At 34.1% G+C, this 18,286-nt stretch overlaps 1 protein-coding gene across 4 annotated transcripts in view; it reads right to left on the bottom strand.

Annotated features, from left to right (window-relative positions):
* Positions 1-839: 839 nt before the first annotated feature.
* The window catches only part of POF1B (POF1B actin binding protein), a 108,898-nt gene continuing 91,451 nt past the window's right edge, over positions 840-18,286 (bottom strand). For 2 of the 4 annotated variants that reach the window (XM_072817950.1, XM_072817951.1), the window contains 5 exons: positions 17,894-18,013; positions 16,225-16,353; positions 15,344-15,426; positions 5,496-5,610; positions 840-2,622 (listed from right to left, as the gene is read on the bottom strand). In XM_072817950.1, the coding sequence (XP_072674051.1) occupies positions 2,617-2,622; positions 5,496-5,610; positions 15,344-15,426; positions 16,225-16,353; positions 17,894-18,013 (453 nt within the window). In that variant the 3' untranslated portion in view covers positions 840-2,616. Of the gene's footprint in view, positions 2,623-5,456; positions 5,611-15,343; positions 15,427-16,224; positions 16,354-17,893; positions 18,014-18,286 lie in introns of those variants that run through there. The other 2 variants (XM_072817952.1, XM_072817949.1) reach the window with 2 other exon arrangements.

The raw sequence follows: 18,286 nt of genomic DNA, 5'->3' as shown, positions 1-18,286 counted from the left end.
TTACAGTAATGGAAGAAGCGAAAATGGCTTTTTGTTAGGGTGATCTAAATTAAGTTGTGAGATGAATGCTTATTTTTTTCCTTTTGTACTGTTTGTGTTAAGAAACCATATTACAGTTAAAGCATCATTCATTATAAGGATGGGAAGAATGATTTACGGAATCCTATTTGAAACAATGAGTTACAGAACTTGGAAGATTAGGTTTGTAAGCAAAGAAATTCTCATTTAAAGCAGACCTGGGGTGCCTGGGTGGCTCAGTGGGTTAAGCATCTGCTTTCAGCTCAGATCATGATCCCAGGGCTTTGGGATCGAGCCCCACATCGAGCTCCCTGCATAGCAGGTAGCCTGCTTCTCCCTCTCCTGCCTACCGTTCCCCCTGTTTGTGTTTGCTCTGTCAAATATATTAATGAATGAATGAATGAATTAATTAATTAATTAATTAATTTTGTGAAAATAAATAAATAAAGCAGAAACCTGCATCAGCCAGATGTCCATCTATGTTACATACAGTGTTAGCTCTAGTAGTCCTCATCAGGCATTTTTAAAAAATATTGGAGTGGTGCTTCTTAGTTCTAACATAAACATTAACATGATAATAACTTCCTGATGAAAATATACAGCAAAGCTAAAAATATGTTTCTTACTAGGACTTCCATAAAGACCATACAGATACTTCATATATTTTATTTAGAAACTTAAACAAATTACCTTGCATGTAATTGCACAGTCTCCATTTCATTTGATATCTAAAGCAAAACATACTGGAATAGAAATTAGATAAACAGATATTTCTCACTTGACAATATCTTTGCAATTTTCAAAGATAAGCTGTGTGAAACTTGTGAGAGGAAAAAACCACCGCTATTTTTATTGAGCTTAACCACAAATTGGAAAAGGAATACATACATTTAAGTTTGTTAAGTATAATGAGCACCTTGTTACAATACCCATTCAATTATGCATGGATCAAGTGAATCACTGAGCTGTTAATTTCTTAATTGCCCCAAATTTTAGACATTGTTATTTTTATTTAAGAACATTTTGGAAAATCACACTTGTTTTAATTTTCAAACAGTTATGACAACAGTTTTCTATCAGGCTACTAAAAACTTCCATTTATATCATATGTAATGAGTAGATAATTTGGCATAATTTTGTTACAGTTACATGCATGTGTAGTTAGCAGAAGAGAAACTGCCATGTTGTTCCTACACCAAAGGGGAAAATGTAAGGACTATATAGCTCAGGAAGAATACTAACATTTTCTATCACAAAATATTAATAAAATTGGAATTGTTTTAATCCAATTATGGAGCTTAACATTTTAGTCAAAATGTTAAGATAATAAAGCTCTTAGCTTCATATCAAGACCTATTTGAATATTTGTATAAAAGTATTAAAAGCATGTATCTCCTCATTTATAGCTTGATTTAGTGTAATGCCTCATCCATTCCTATCTTAATAGTTTCTTAGTATAATGAATAATTATTAAAATATAATTGTAAGGCATGACAATACTATATAGATATCTAGAGATATTTCATGCAAAGCCTCAATCACATGTAAACCAAATATATTTATTGCTTTAATCTGTACTTTGTCAAATGGAAACATTTTAATTTTCACCAATTCTTAACTTTAACCATAGGATTTGAAATTAAGAAATTTCATTCTTATCTACTCATGTATTTGGAAAATAGTTTTGTTCACTTTGCAAAGTCATTAGAACCCAGTTAATCAACCAACTTCTAAGTGCATTGCATACTATAAAATCTTTTTCTCCCAAACAGGATACAAGTGTCAAGTATTTGTTCTTGTTCTTATTCTCTAAACCTTATGCAAAAATTCAATGTAACATGTTGTATACTTCTATAAAAAAGTCCACCTTCCTTCAATCCATTCCTACAATATAGTATTACATATTTTTAAGGAAGTGAGTGGGCTCATTTGAAGATGATCTACTTCAAAAGAACAGATTTGCCAAGCCAAGCCACTGATATGTTCTTAGAACCATAATAGTATAATATGTAATTTAGCGGACTTAGTTATTTTAAAAGATATTATCCTACTTCCCCGATAAATGAAATTAACCATCACCTGTGATTTAGTTATATCTCTGAAAGGTTTAAATAGCATGTAATAGAGCATCTCTTTTAGTCATGAAGTTTAATGTAAGAAAAGCAAATATATGCTATATATACAATGTAGTGAACTTTTTAAAAACTCAATTCTTGCCTCTTTTTGGGGGGTTAAAAAACAGTATTTAAGTTTGTAGCTGAATTGCACATCTAATATCAGAGAAAATCTTCTAATGGAATAAATTGTAAAATCTCTACTCCAACAAATTAGTTCAGTGTCTAGGAAGCACCCTATTGAAAAACAGTGGATTATGTTCTACAGTGTCTGGAATTGGAGTTTAAACAATGTGTTGCTATATTGAATACAAAAATGTGATAGAAAGGCCTGGTAGTGGCTGGAGAAACTGTCATCTGCAGAACTAATTCATTTCATTAGATTCACTGAGTAGTAGCATGGTTCAAATTATTGATTGGCCCTTAGTAATGGAAAATAAAGTACTAATGTAGACACAAAAGCTCCTTTGATTTGGAAGTCCATTCATGGCTAGAAAAGAAAAAGAAAGTTAGTTTACAACTGGCTCATAATTCATTTAAGATATTCTTATTGTATGTATACAATTATAGAAAATGATTTAAATATATATGTATATAAAACCAAAGGAAATGTACTGTATTTTGTGGTAACTTTTACATGTATATTCAGTGAAACAATGGTTTATCTGACTTTAGTCAAAGTATATGTTTCAATTACTGAAGGGAAGATTGGGTAGACCTCTTACTTGGTGTCTTATTTTGAGGCTAAATATGTCCAAACATATCTGTTAACAAATATAGATTTATCATCTGTGAACTTACTAAAATATATTTTGAACTTCCTTTCAGTATCTAGTCCCCTTCAGATATCAAGTTTGATGTTTATTGCTGCACATTTTTAACAGAGAGAGAAATAATGACTACTATTCTGTAGACCCTTCATTTGGCAAGTTCTCACATTGATGCACATGTGGTTAGTAGCAGTAGTTGCTTCCCAGTCTTAAATTTCAGTATCAAATCTCTGAGTGACAAATTTTAAATCCTATGCTGACTTTCCCTTGCTGTCATCTGCCTCTTAGGCCATCAAGTACCCTTTATCATTTGATTGACATAATTATCTGTTAATGTCCTAAGAAACGCAACATATGTCAAAGCTCAAATTATTTGGGGGGGAAGTTTCCAAATGTTGGTTGCTTTCATTGAAAACAGGTAACCATATAATCAAGATTGATGGCTTGATTGTAATTAGAGAAGGTCTTCAGAGATAAAAACTTTTTAAATTTTTTGTTTATGCAAATATTTCAGCTTATTCAACTAAAATATCATTTTTATTTATTTTTTTCAATTTTTATTTTTTTTATTTTTTTAATTTACTTTTTATTGGTGTTCAATTTACCAACATACAGAATAACCCCCAGTGCCCGTCACCCATTCACTCCCACCCCCCGCCCTCCTCCCCTTCTACCACCCCTAGTTCGTTTCCCAGAGTTAGCAGTCTTTACGTTCTGTCTCCCTTTCTGATATTTCCCACACATTTCTTCTCCCTTCCCTTATATTCCCTTTCACTATTATTTATATTCCCCAAATGAATGAGAACATATAATGTTTGTCCTTCTCCGACTGACTTCATTTTTAGAGTGAGTTATTTAACAGACTTAATTTTATTAACTATACATCTGCAGTAATTTATTAACAATGTCTGCAGTGTTTTATTAACTATAAATCTGCAATTTTAAAATTTCTTCAAAAGCTTTTGCAGAGGGCAGGCCGGGTGGTTCAGCGGTTTAGCGCCACCTTCAGCCCAGGGCCTGATCCTGGAGACCCGGGATGGAGTCCCACGTCAGGCTCCCTGCATGGAGCCTGCTTCTCCCTCTGCCTGTATCTCTGCCTCTCTCTCTCTCTCTCTCTCTCTCTCCTCTCTGTGTCTCTCATGAATAAATAAATTTTTTTTAAAAAAAAGGTTTTGCAGAATAATTGACATCTGCATATTTATCTATTGCTCCTCAGAGTATAGACATCTTAAAACTTATTCACACGTAATAAACCTATAGAAAAAGTATACATGTAAGTATACAACAATATGAATTTTTCCAAACTGAACATATATATGCAACCATTACCCAGATCAAGTAACAACACATTAGCACCTTAGTAGCCCTCCTAGCACTTCCTTCCAATCAGTACCTGCCCTCAAAGATAACCACCTTTTGATTTTAATAACCATAAATTAATTAGTTTTACCTGCTTTTAGTATTTAAGCAGTTTTTAACATAATGAAGTCTGTCATTTTCAATGTTAAAGTCAGATTCTGTGTTGTTTTAGACCTGTGATTCTCAAAGTTTTTTATGTCCATTACACTTGAGGGATATCATATATTCCCATCATTATCAATGGTTTACTGTTAAAAATCCTTTGGCAGTAGTGTAGGAGTATACAATTAAGAAGAAAAGACCCCAAGGTGATTCTGTCATGTTAAGATTTCCCAACCCTCAGCAGTATTAATATTTTGGCCTAGATAATTCTTTGTTGTGAGAGACTGTCCTATTTGTTGTATGATCTTTAGCAGCATCCCTGGTTTTTATCCACCAGATGCCAATAGTACCCATTCCCCAGTTGTGAAAACCAAAAATAGCTCCAAACATTGCTAAATGTCCCCTCGGGGGCAAATTTGCCCCAATAGAGAGCCACTGCACTAAGATGAATATATCCTATTTGATGATTAAAGGTTAGCAGGACCATAATTAGACAATAAGTAGAAGTTTTAGTAGCATTGATTCCTTTTTAGGAAGAGGGTTTTAATAACCAGCATCACTTAGCAATGTATTGGCCTACTTAAAAAGATGCTAAGGTCCATGTCACTTGGTCATTTTGGAGGATGTTATAGAAGGGAGATATTAGAGTACATGACAAAGTATTCTTCACCAGCCTCACTATAACTGTGGGATTTAAAGCTGGAGGATCTTACAGTCAATTGAGAAAGACACACTTCCTTGTTTTCAAAATACTGAAAATTTTCTAACTATAGTAATAAGTACCACATTCAAGACTGAAAGACAAATTCTATTAAAACATGCCTATTCTCCATACACTATCCTTCATAATTGTCTATAATATTTTCTACCTGCTTTAGAAAAAAATGAAGGTTTTTTTAATTGAGTAGAATCAGTTTAAAAAATATTATATTACCTGTGTATGAATCATTCTAAAGTTTCTTAATTCATACTAATATCAGTAAGGAAAACCTGGGGAAATCTTTAAGAGAAAAAATGAACTGGAAGATTTGAGTTTACTTTGATAGTTTACTACATCTTTGAAGGTTGTTATATATAGAATATATGCAAATTTCTATTCTTAATAGAACTAGAAATACACAAAAGAACTTACACAAATCCATTTGTCTTCTGTTTTCTCAATCACAATAGTCTGTGTGTCTCTACCTGGTGGTATATATTCATAGTCATCATAAAGGAGGCCTAGGATTGGATATTGTGTCCTATACCTATACAGAAAAAAAGTTAGTTTACCAGCTGCACAAAAAAATGACTCTCATTCCTTTTTAGTGACTCCTAGTTTGATTCTCCATATTAAGTTAAATTGGCTTTGAATGACTTTTAGCTCTAAAAAGAAAATACCTCTTAATGTATGAAGCTTTACTACTATTATTTTCAAAAGCATGAGCAAAAAGTATGTCTGCTTTTGCAATTATGGACCACTGGGAGCATAAGACAATGATCCTAGAGAAGAGAACCAAATGACATGAGCCCTACTAGTGCCTAGCTCAATACTTAGGAATTTTTTTGGTCACAGGATAGGGAAAGAGCCAAATAAATCCCTTCAGTCTCACAAAGTTGAAGTGACCGGATTTCAAGTAAAGGTATGCCAAAACAGCCAGTGTGGGGCAGAACACCAGACAGGAGAAAGCTACACAGATAACAGAAAAGAGACTTGTAGAGTGTTCTCCACAAGTCTTTAGATGAGTACTGATTAGTGTAGGCATGTGGGAAAGCTACTAAAGCTGGGGAAAGAACCATTGGAAAGAGCAGCCTGGAAATCCCTGGAGTTCACATAGTGAAGGTAATAGGTTGTGTTCCACTAACCAGAATGGAAAGATCTCCTAATGCAGGGAGCGTCAGGAAGAAACTACAAAAGAATATTGTGTTAGTATTGGAATGACATTAGTCCTAGACTGCAGGTTTTAACAGTTTAAGTGCAAGATCTGAAAGTATTAAACTGTATCCAAGTAATTTCACCTCAGAATAAAACCACAGAATATTTGCAGTGAAGCAAAAATATTCAGAACTCAAGTTGTAAAATTATAATATATGGCATTCAATAAAAAAATTGGTAGAAAAGCAATGAAGCAGGAAGATATGGTTAATAATGAGGAGAAAAAATTAGTAGAAACAGAACAAGGAATGACAGATACAAGAAATAAGTAGTCATGGTTGCATCTATTAAAAATATTTTTAATGTATATTCAAGAAGTTAGAGGAAAGCATGAATGTGATGAGGAGAACAATGGAGGATATAAAGATCTACATTGGACTTCAAGTAAACAAAATCAGGAAAGAAAGAAGTAACAACTGACACCACACAATTAGAAAGCATTATATAGAATACTGTAAAAAATCTAGGCCAAAGTATTGGATAACCTGGAAGAAAAGGATAAATAAATACCAAGAAACATACAATATTCCAAAACTGAATGAAGAAGAAATAGAAAATCTGAACAGATTGATTACTAGTAACAAAATTGAATTAATTGTCAAAAAAATGTCTAGGGGGTGCCTGGTGGCTCAGTTAAGCATCTGACTTTTGATTTCATCTCAGGGTTGTGAGATCAAGACCCACATTGGGTTCTACATTGGGTATGGAGCCTGCTTAAAGATTCTCTCTCCCTCTGCTACTCCCTGCCTCACTCTCCCTCTCTCTATCCCTAACTCTCTGTCTCCTTCTCTAAAAAAAAAAAATCAAAGAAAATAAATAAAAAATTAAAAGGTGAATTCTTCCAGTTAAAGAATTATGGAAAGGAGTTACAATGGCAGAGGAGTAGTAGGACTCTAAGTTTGCCTCATCCCTTGAATACAACTAGATAGGTATCAAATAATTCTAAATATAGGAGAAATCAATTGGAGGCCCAAGAAAACAAATATTGCAAGTCTATAAGTAGAAAAGCAACCACTATTTGGAAGGTAGGAGGTGCAGAGACTTGAATCCTGTGGATATAGCTGAGGATAAGGCAGAAGGGAGGAAGGTTGATTAAGGAGGCTACCACAAATTATTATAAGCAATGGACTACAGAATTGGAACTTTCAGAAGTCTGATACAGTGGGGTACATGCCTGGCTTAATGGTGGGGAAGCAGAGTAGAATCCCAGATGTGACATCATGGTTTGAAGATCTGGGTCACGAGAAGAATTGGTGGCACCTAAGTGTGGCACTTTTGCCAGGCAAAGGAGCATGGAACCTGGCTGAGAACAGCAAATCTAGGTGCCTGCTTTCTGCTCTGTGTTGCCATAAACTTTGAACCATATAGTTGTGCCACAACTTTCCTGGGAGAGCTCCAATAAAAGGCAGAAATATGGCCAGACACTCCCTGGGAAGAGTAGTTCTGGTCTGCACCATGGTAGTCCCTAAAATTTGGAGTTTTGTAACAGGTAGGATGAACACAGAGCTCTGATGGAGACTGGGGAGACAAACAAGAGTGATTGCTCTTCTGTGAGGGCTCACTGAAGAGTAGGGGGCGAGAATTTTCAGCTAATGCTGGAAAGCAAGGTGCATCAATATTCATCCTGTTGATCATAGCATAGACCGCTGTGCTATGAAACTTGAGGTCAACCACAAGAAAAATTTTGGAAGGACCATGAAGGTTAAAGAACATCCTACTGAATACATGAAGGTTAAAGAACAAATACATGACAATTAAAGAACAAAAGAACATCCTACTAAAGAATGAATAGGACATCCAGGAAATGAAAGTAGAATTAAACCCTTCTTCTGGTTTCTCCTTGATGCTAGAGGGAAGATGCAATTTCATAGCAATTTGTTCAAGACTCAACGACTGTTTGGAGAGCTGTGGCAAGCTCTGGAGTCCTATCAAGTAGTGAGCCTGCTGTAGCAAACACAGAATGAACTCTCCTTTTACTTGGGCTTAGTAATAGTTCTACTCTTAGGTTTTTGGTAAGTTGTCTACTAACTCTGTACCTCAGTACCTTGCTCTGAGAGATGGGTAGATTAAACATCACAGACAGAATATTTGTACAAAGAATAATTTTTAATTAGATTGTAAAAGCAACCAACTATGAAAAAAGCAAACTATTAAAAGCGTTCACCTCATGCCTTAAAGGAGATTTATATTATGAAGAGAATTGGTTTCATTCATGTTATTCCCCTCTGCCTTTTGACAATTAAAAAAACCTCTTAAACGTTTGAAAAAAAAAACATATGGAAGCAAATGAAAATGAAAACATGACAGTTCAAAGCATTTGGGATGCAACAAAAAGCAGTTCTAAGAGAGAAGTATATAGCAGTACAGGCCTGCCTCAAGAAGCCAGAAAAGTCTCAAATACACAACCTAACATTTCACTTAAAGGAGCTTGGAAAAGAACAGCAAATAATGTGAAAATTCAGCAGGAGAAGAGAAATAATAAAGATTAGAGCAGAAATCAGTGACATAGACATCAAAAAACCAGTAGAATAGATCAACGAAACTAGGAGGTGATTCTTTGAAAGAATCAACAAGGTCAATAAACCTCTAGCCAGTCTTATCAAAAAGAAAAGACCCAAATAAATAAAATCATGAAAGAAAGAGGAAAGACCACAAACAACACAGAAGAAATTCAATTATAAGAGAATATTATGAAAAATTATATGCCAAAAATTTAGGCAGTCTGGAAGAAATGGATAAATTCCTAGAAACATATAAACTGCCCAAACTGTAAGAAATGGAAAACCTGAACAGACTCATAACCAGCAAAGAAATTGAAGCAGTAATCAGAAATCTCCCAACAAGCAAGAGTCCAGGGCCAGATGGCTTCCCAGAGGAATTCTACCAAACATTGAAAGAACAATTAATACCCATTCTTCTGAAGCTGTTCCAAAAAAGAAAGTGGAAGGAAAACTTCCAAACTCATTCTGTGAGAGTAGCATTAATTTCATCCCCATACCAAAGTCCCCACTGAAAAGGACAATTATAGACCAATATCCCTGATGAACATGGATGCAAAATTCTCACCAAGATACTAGCTAATAGGTACCAACAGTACATTAAAAGGATTATTTACCATGAACAAGCAGGATTTATTCCTGGGCTGCAGGGGTGATTGCACATCTGCAAATCAATCAGTGTGATAAACCACATTAATAAAAGAAAAGGCAAGAACCATATGACCATTTCAATAGATGTACAAAAAGTATATGACAAAATACTGCATCCATTCTTAATAATGAACCTTCTCAAATGTAGTGATAAAGGGAACATACCAGAACATCATAAAGAGTATAAATAAATGACCCACGGTGAATATCATTCTCAATAGGAAAAAACAGAGCTTTCCCCCGAAGGTCAAGAACATGGCAGGGATGTCCACTCTCACCACTGTTGTTTAACATAATACTGGAAATCCTAGCCTCAGCAATCAGACAAAAAAAAAAAGAAGAAGAAAGAAAAGAAAAGCCATCCAAATCAGTAAAGAAGAAGTCAAACTCAATTTTTGCAGATGACATGATACTCTATGTAGAAAACCCAAAAGATTCCACCATAAAATTGCTAGAACTGATACAGGAATTCAGCAAAGTCACAGGATATAAAATTAAGACACAGAAGTCTGTTGCATTTCTATATACTAACAATGAAGCAGAAGAAAGAGAAATCAAGGAATTTATCCCATTTACAATTGCACCAAAAACAATGATACCTAGGAATAACCTAACCAAAGAGGTAAAAGATCTGTACTCTGAAAACTATAGAGCACTTATGAAAGAAATTGAAGAAGACACAAAGAAATGGAAAAACATTCCATGTTCATTGATTGGAAGAACAAATATTGTTAAAATGTCTATGGTACTCAAACCCATCTAAACATTCAAAGCAATCCATATCAAAATACCACCAGAATTTTTTGCAGAGTTGTAACAAACAATTTTAAAATTGTGTGAAACCAGGAAAAAACCGAATAGCTTAAGAAATGTAGAAAAAGAAAATCAAAGCTGGAAGCATCACAATCCAGACCTTAAGCTGTATCACAAAGCTGTAATCATGAAAACAGTATGGTACTGGCACAAAAACAGACATATCAATAGAACAGAATAAAGATCACAAAAATGGACCCTTAACTGTATGGTCAACTAATCTTCAAAAAAGAAGAAAAGAATATCCAATGGACAAAGAGTCTCTTCAATAATTATGTTGGGAAAATTGAATAGCCACATGCAGAAGAATAAAACTCAACCACTTTCTTACACTATACACAAAAATAAACTCAAAATGGTTGAGAGACATAAATGTGAGACAGGAATCTTTCAAAATCCTAAAGAAGAATACAAGCAGCAACCTTTTTGACCTCAGCAACAGCCACTTCTTGCTAAACACATCTCCAGAATCAAGCAAAAGAAAAGCAAAAATGAGTTATTGAGACTTCGTCAGGATAAAAATCTTTTGCAGAGTAAAGAAAACAATCAACAAAACTAAAAGGCAACCTACTGAATGGGAGAAGATATTCACAAATAACATATCAGATAAAGAGCTAGTACCAAAAAATCTGAGAGAACATTTCAAACTCAACACCCAAAAATGAAATAATCCAGTCAAGAAATGGGCAGAAGACATGAACATTCATTTATCCAATGAAGACATGCAAATGACTAACAAATACATGAAAAAATGCTCAACATCACTCAGTATCAGAGAAACACAAATCAAAATCACGGTGAGATACCATATCACACCAGTCAGAATGGCTAAAATTAACAAATCAGGAAACAATAGATGTTGGCAAGGATGTAGAGAACAGGGAACACTCTCATACTGTTGGTGGGAATGATAAGTGGTGCAGCCACTTTGGAAAACAGTTTGGAGGTTCCTCAAAAAGTTAAAATAGAGCTATCCTATGACTCAGAAATTGTAGTACTAGGTATTTACCCAAAGGATACAAACATAGTGATTTGAAGTGGCACATGCACCCCAATGTTTATTTATAACAGCAATATCCACAATAGCCAAAATATGGAATGAGCCCATACATCCATTGACAGATGAATGGACCAAAAGATGTTATATACACAGATATAGGTATAAGTATAGGTATAGATATAGATAATGGAATATTACTCAGCCATCAAAAAGAATGAAATCTTGCCATTTGCAACCATGTGGATAGAACCATAGTGTATTATGTAAATTGAAAAAAGGCAGAAAAAGACAAATACCATGATTTCACTTATTGTGGAATTTAAGACACAAACAGGTGAACACAGGGGAAAGGAAGGAAAAATAAGATGAAAACAGAGACGGAAAAAAAACAGACCGAGGGAACACATAAGAGACTTTTAACTATAGGGTACAAACTGAGGGTTGCTGAAGGAGAGGAGGGTGGTGGGATGTGGTAATTGGGTGATGATCATTAAGGAGGGCACTTGATGTAATAAGTCCTGAGTGTTATATGCAACTGATGAATCAGTAAATTCTACTGTTAAAACTAATAATGCACATTGTTAACTAAATTGAATTTTAATTATAAAAAATTATTAATACCTATTCACCTCTAATTATTCTCAGAAAAGAGGAATAAAAGCTTCCAAATACATTTTATGGGGCAAGTATCACCCTGACACCAAAACCAGATATGGCACCACAGGAAAAGAAAACTACAGGTTAATGTCTGTGATGAACATAAATACAAATGTTGTCAACAAAATGTTAGGAAGCTCAATAATATATCAATAATATATTTAAAGGATCGTTTACTATGTATGATCAGTTGGGATTTATTCTGGGGATGGAAGGATGGTTCAATATTCCCAAATCAATCAACATGATACACCACATCAACAAAGGAAGGATAAAAATTATATAATCATCTCAATAGATGCATAAAATGCATTTGACAAAATTCAACATCTGTTCATGATTTTAAAAAAACTCAACAAAATGAGTTTCAGAAGAATCAAATCTTAACATAATAAAGGCCACATAAGAAAAACTTGCAGCCAACATCATACTCAATGGTGAAAAACAGAGCTTTTCCTTTAAAATCAGGAATTAGACAGGGATGTCCACTGTTACCATTTTTATTTAACCTAGTACTGAAAGTCTTAGCCACAGCTGACAAGAAAAAGAAATAAAAAACATCCATATTGGTAAGAAAAAGTAAAGCTTTCCGTATTTGTAGATTACATGATACTATACATAGAAAACTCTATAGACTCCATAAAAAACAATTGGAAGTAATAAATGAATTCAATAAAGCCGCAGGATACAAAATCAAAGTACAGAAATCTGCTGGATTCCTATAAACTAGTAATGAAGTAGCAGAAAGTGAAATTAAGAAAACAATTCCATTTTCATTGTGCCAAAAAGAACAAAATTCCTACAAATAAACTTAAGCAAGGAGGTAAAAGACTGTACTCTGAAAGCTGTAAAGCATTGAAGAAAGAAATTGAAGACAACACAAATGGAAGCATATACCATGCTTATGGATTGAGAGCCTTAATATTTTTAAAATACTTATACTACCCAAAGCAATCTACAGATATAATGCAATCCCTTTTAAAAACACAACAGCATTTTTCACAGAACTAGAACAAATAATCCTAAAATATTTATGGAACCATAGAAGACCCTCAAATAGCCGAAGCAATCTTGAGAAAGAAAAACAAAGTTGCAGATGTCATAATTCCAAATTTCAAGATATATTAGAAAGTACATAATCAATACATGATGGTACTAGCACAAAACAGATACATATGCCAAGGAAGAAAATAGAAAGGCCAGAAAGATACCCACACTTATATGGTCAATTAGTCTATGACAAAGGAAGCAAAAGGGGAAAAGACAGTCTTCCACAAATAGTATTGGGAAAACTGGACAGCAACACACAGAATGTAACCACATTCTTACACCATACACAATAATAAACTCAAGATGCATCAAAGACCTAAATGTGAGACCTAAAACCATAGAAATCCTAGAAGAAAATACAAGCATAAGGAAGATGTGGTATATGCATACAATGGAATATTACTCAGCCATTAGAAACGACGAATATCCACCATTTGCTTCAACGTGGATGGACCTGGAGGGTATTATGCTGAGTGAAGTAAGTCAATTGGAGAAGGACAATCATATGGTTTCATTCTTCCAGGAAAATAAAAAATAGTAAAAGAGATTAAAGGGCGAAGGAGAGAAAATGAGTGGGAAATATCAGTTATGGTGACAGAACATGAGAGACTCCTAACTCTGGGAAATGAACAAGGTGTAGTGGTATGGAGGTGGGCGGGGTGTCGGGGTGCCTGGGTGACGGGCATTGAGGAGGGCACTTGACGGGATGAGCACTGGGTGTTATACTATATGTTGGCAAATCCAACTCCCATAAAAAATATACAAAAAATATTGCCATTTCTAGGTATTTTTACCATTACATACAGATATGAATCTCTTTAAAAAAAGAGAAAGAAAACACAGCACTAATTTCTCTGACATTGGTCATAGCAAACTTTCTCTAGATATGTATCCTAAAGCAAGGGAAAGAAAAGAAAAAATAAGCTATAAAAAGATGTTGCACAGGAAAGGAAACCATCAACAAAAACAAAAAGGCAACCTACTGAATGGGAAAATATATTTGCAAATGATATATCTGATAAGGTGTTAATATCCAGGGGCACCTGTGTGGCTCAGTGGTTGAGCGCCTGCCTTTGGATCAGGTCATGATCCCAGGGTCCTGGGAATGAGTCCCACATCAGGCTCCCCACAGGGAGTCTGCTTCTCCCTCTGCCTATGTCTCTGCCTCTCTCTGTGTGTCTTTCATGAATAAATAAAATCTTTTTTAAAAGGGGTTAATATCCAAAATATATAAAGAACTTATACAAATCTATACCCAAAAACCAACAATTTGTTTAAAACACGGTCAGAGGAACTTCTTTTTCCAAAGAAGAAAGATAGATGACCAACAGGCACATGAAAAATGCTCAACATAAATGATCATCAGATAAATGCAAATCAAAGCCACAGTAAGATATCACTTTACACCTATCAGAATGGCTAAAATAAAAAAGTCAAGATATAACAAGTGTTGGCAAGGATGTGGAGAAAAAGGAACCCTCATGCAGTGTTGATGAGGATATAAACTAGTACAGCCACCACGGAAATCAGCTTAGTTTCCATAAAAAATTAAAAATAGAAATACCATATGATCCAATAATTCCACTACTGAGTACTTACCCAACAAAACAAAAATACTAATTTGAAATGATATATGCACCCCTATGCTTATTGCAGCATTATTTAAGCAAGATATGGAAGCAATATGTGTCCATTGATAAGGGAACTAGATAAGGAAGCAGTGATATATAATAGAATATTACTCAGCCACAAAAAAGGATTAGATCTTGCCATTTGCAACAACTGGATGGAACTAAAGGGTATTATGTAAAGTGGAATAAGTCAGATAAAGAAAGAAAAATATCATTTCATTCATATATGGAAGCTAAAAACAGCAACTAAACAAAATGCAGAATCAAACCTATAAATACAGAGAACAAACTGATGATTGCCAGAAAGCAGGTGGCTGGGGCATGGGCAAAATGGGTGAAGGGGTATGAGAGATACAGGCCTCTAGTTATGGAATGAATAAGTCACAGGAATAAAAGGCACAGCATAGTGATTATAGTCAATGATATTGTAATGTTTCATGGTGACTGATGGTAGCTATACTTGTGGTGAGCAAAGCATAACATAGACAGAAATCGAATCACTGCCTTGTACACCTGAAATTAATGTACCTTTGTGTGTCAACTGTACTTAAATAAAAGCACTGGGAGTTATATGTAAGTGATGAATCACTAAATTCTACCTCTGAAACTAATATTATACTATTGTTAACTAACTAGAAATATATATATATATAATATATATAAATATATATATAAATATATATAATATATATAAATTAAACATGCTATAACTGGGATTAAATAATAGCCAAAGTCATATTCAAATTTCATTTAAAAATACATTACTTTTTAGTGGTGATAGTAGTCCTTCCACCACTGGAGATTTGGTTATGAGATGAATAAATTTCTTGTCTCAACTTTGAAAGTTCCTTACAAATAAAAGAAAATATAATTATTTCAAAACTGTAGAAACATGAGGTAAGGCGTATGTTTCATCATTTTACAAGGTTACTAAGAATAATTGCTTTTTTCCTTCCCTTTTAGCTTGGACATAGAATGTTCCAATTCCACCTGTTGAATACCATATATTATTGCTTCATGGTACCTAATAAGTTACATAATATGCCTGTGCAGGAATTCACTAACTGGCATAGAATTTCTATATTTAAGGGATAACATGATATTGAATGGGCATGGTTCTCAAGACAAAGGTGAGAACATTTTTTTCATAAGAATCTTGAAAATGTATGTTTTACAAGTACTGAAACTTCAGTGTGGAAGTAGGTATTGTTTCCTAGCAGAAGGTCTATCACTGATCATTACTGCAAGCAACATTAGTTCAATAACAGCAATGTAACATTAGCCACCATTTTATAACAGATCCTGGGCCACATGCTACAGATACAAAGAATATAAAACAGTCCTTTGCTAAAGCAGCTAATAAAGAGTAAAGAGCTCACAGTCATACTGGGAGTTTCATTGCTAATAAGATATAATATTAAAAATATTAAATGCACAATAACACTCTTTTTTGGTTTCATTTCTTGCTTTCATTTGAATTATATCTCCTAAAATATGAATCTTCTATTTCTTCACAGTCAGTTACATTCTACTTCATGAATAAAGTGTGTTTTGGAAATGTGCCCTTCTCTAGTTCATGGGAAATATTTATCATACTTAACTGAGTTCCTCTGTACCTCTGTATGGTACCTCTGACTGATGCTTACCTCTGACTGATGCTTTATAAGGGAATCCTTCTCTTCCAGCAAGCTTGTCAGTTCATGAAGCTTGAATTGAAATTCACTGTAACTTCCTTCTCTTCTTGAAACATCTTTTTGGTACTGATTTAACTGAGTCTAGTGATTTGAAATAAAGAAGAATTCTAAATCTGATTTGTGAAATAGGTAATTGAGTTCTAAGAGGTTCAGTTACAAAGTCATACAGAAAGTTATGAAATGAAGATCAAAGTACCAATAGTTGTAAACATTTGTAGAGCTTGAGGAATGGAAAATACAAATTAAAATGCTAATTAGGAATTTCTCAATTTTTTAAAGATGGCTTTTACTATTTAGGGCTAAGCAGTACTTAAGTAACAGTCTTAAGCAACAAGAATTAAAATAAAGCTAAGAAAATAGGTACTTTAGATTCCTTCAAATACAAATTAAGGAAAACTCACTAATAATAACCAATTTTATATTGTGTTTTGCAGTTCACAAAATATTCCTCTTGCATGATTTATCTCAATTCTTACAGAAGCCCTGTGAAATAAGTATTATTAAAATCCTTATTTACAAAACAGGTAAATGAGATTAAGGGAGAGGTTACATGACATACAGTCCCACAACTAGTAAGCAACATAGCTGCAACTCCAAGATAGTTATTCTGACTCCAAATCCTGTCCATTTTCCTCTTTGCTACATTATGGGTGCATAAATGGCTGTTCAGTTAAAGTGTTATTAGTAATGTTGGGATGAAAAAGAAACAAGTGAAGGAAATCTGCTAGAAAAATTGGCAGTCTTGCACAAATTATATTTTGTTTTATTTTGTTTTTTGGAAGAAATTCTACCATGATATTTGGAGAGAAAAAACTATGATTGTTTTTTCCCATTTAATACTTAAGTATATTTAACTGTATGTAGGAATCAGTAAATTAAGAGTTAGTCAATTTGATCTAGAATTACAAGATAAGGCAATGTATACTTATTCTCACAAATATCACACTAATTTTGATGTGAATTACACTTACATAATTCAACATTGTTCTTATCCTTGTGCATGACAAAGTTCTTACTATTTATATCATCCTTCAAGATCAAGTGAGGATTTTTTTTTAATTTTTTTTAAATTTTTATTTATTTATGATAGTCACACAGAGAGAGAGAGAGGCATAGACACAGGCAGAGGGAGAAGCAGGCTCCATGCACCGGGAGCCCGACGTGGGATTCGATCCCGGGTCTCCAGGATCGCGCCCTGGGCCAAAGGCAGGCGCCAAACCGCTGCGCCACCCAGGGTTCCCTCAAGTGAGGATTTTTAATAAATCAAACAGTAGCTTTGTTAGATAATCTCAAATGTTGCTCTTGACTGCACAAGCACACTTTAAGTAAAATCATGAAGGGTTCCTCTCAACCACTAATAAATAATTAAATAAATAAAAATAAATAAACCAAAACACCGAACTTTATGTCTTTTGCTTTTTTAGAAAAGATTAACCTAAATTAGAAAACAACTTGCAATATTCTACACAAAGTAATATGTATTTAAACAAAAGGTTCTATGTCATATTCCTGACTCTACCTTCAGTTGCTTTTTCCTTGTAGCTTTACACTTGAAACCATCATTATTTTATTAGAAAGTTTGTGCTGACCTGTGTATTTATGCATTATAGGATCAACATACCCTTAGCTTGCAGATCTCTCTATCTTTCTCCATTCTTAAGTTTTTTACCATCTCCATGTAATGGTTGCCAATCTCATCCATTTTCATCTGCAGCATTGAGCCTGTGCAAGTCTCAGAAACCTACACAAGGCAAAATAATGTTCTGTAATTAGATAGTTATGAAGAAAATACATATTATAAGACTTATTATTAGATAAAAATTACATGATTAAGTAAGGGCATTGAAATAATAAGAGCTATTTTTAGGAATTGTGCTATACAGCTCAAATGGTAGAGAGATGAGACATAACTACATGAAATCATCAGAAAGCAGTCCATGTATTTTCTCAAGAGAAATAGGATATATAAAGGTGCCTGGGTGGCTCAGTTGTTTAAGCGTCTGCCTTTGGCTCA

The sequence above is a fragment of the Canis lupus genome, chromosome X, assembly GCF_048164855.1.
Source record: "Canis lupus baileyi chromosome X, mCanLup2.hap1, whole genome shotgun sequence".
In the NCBI taxonomy this organism is placed as follows: domain Eukaryota; kingdom Metazoa; phylum Chordata; class Mammalia; order Carnivora; family Canidae; genus Canis; species Canis lupus.
The sequence above is the reverse complement of the archived record's forward strand: the minus strand, read 5'-3'. Positions and strand labels throughout refer to the sequence as shown.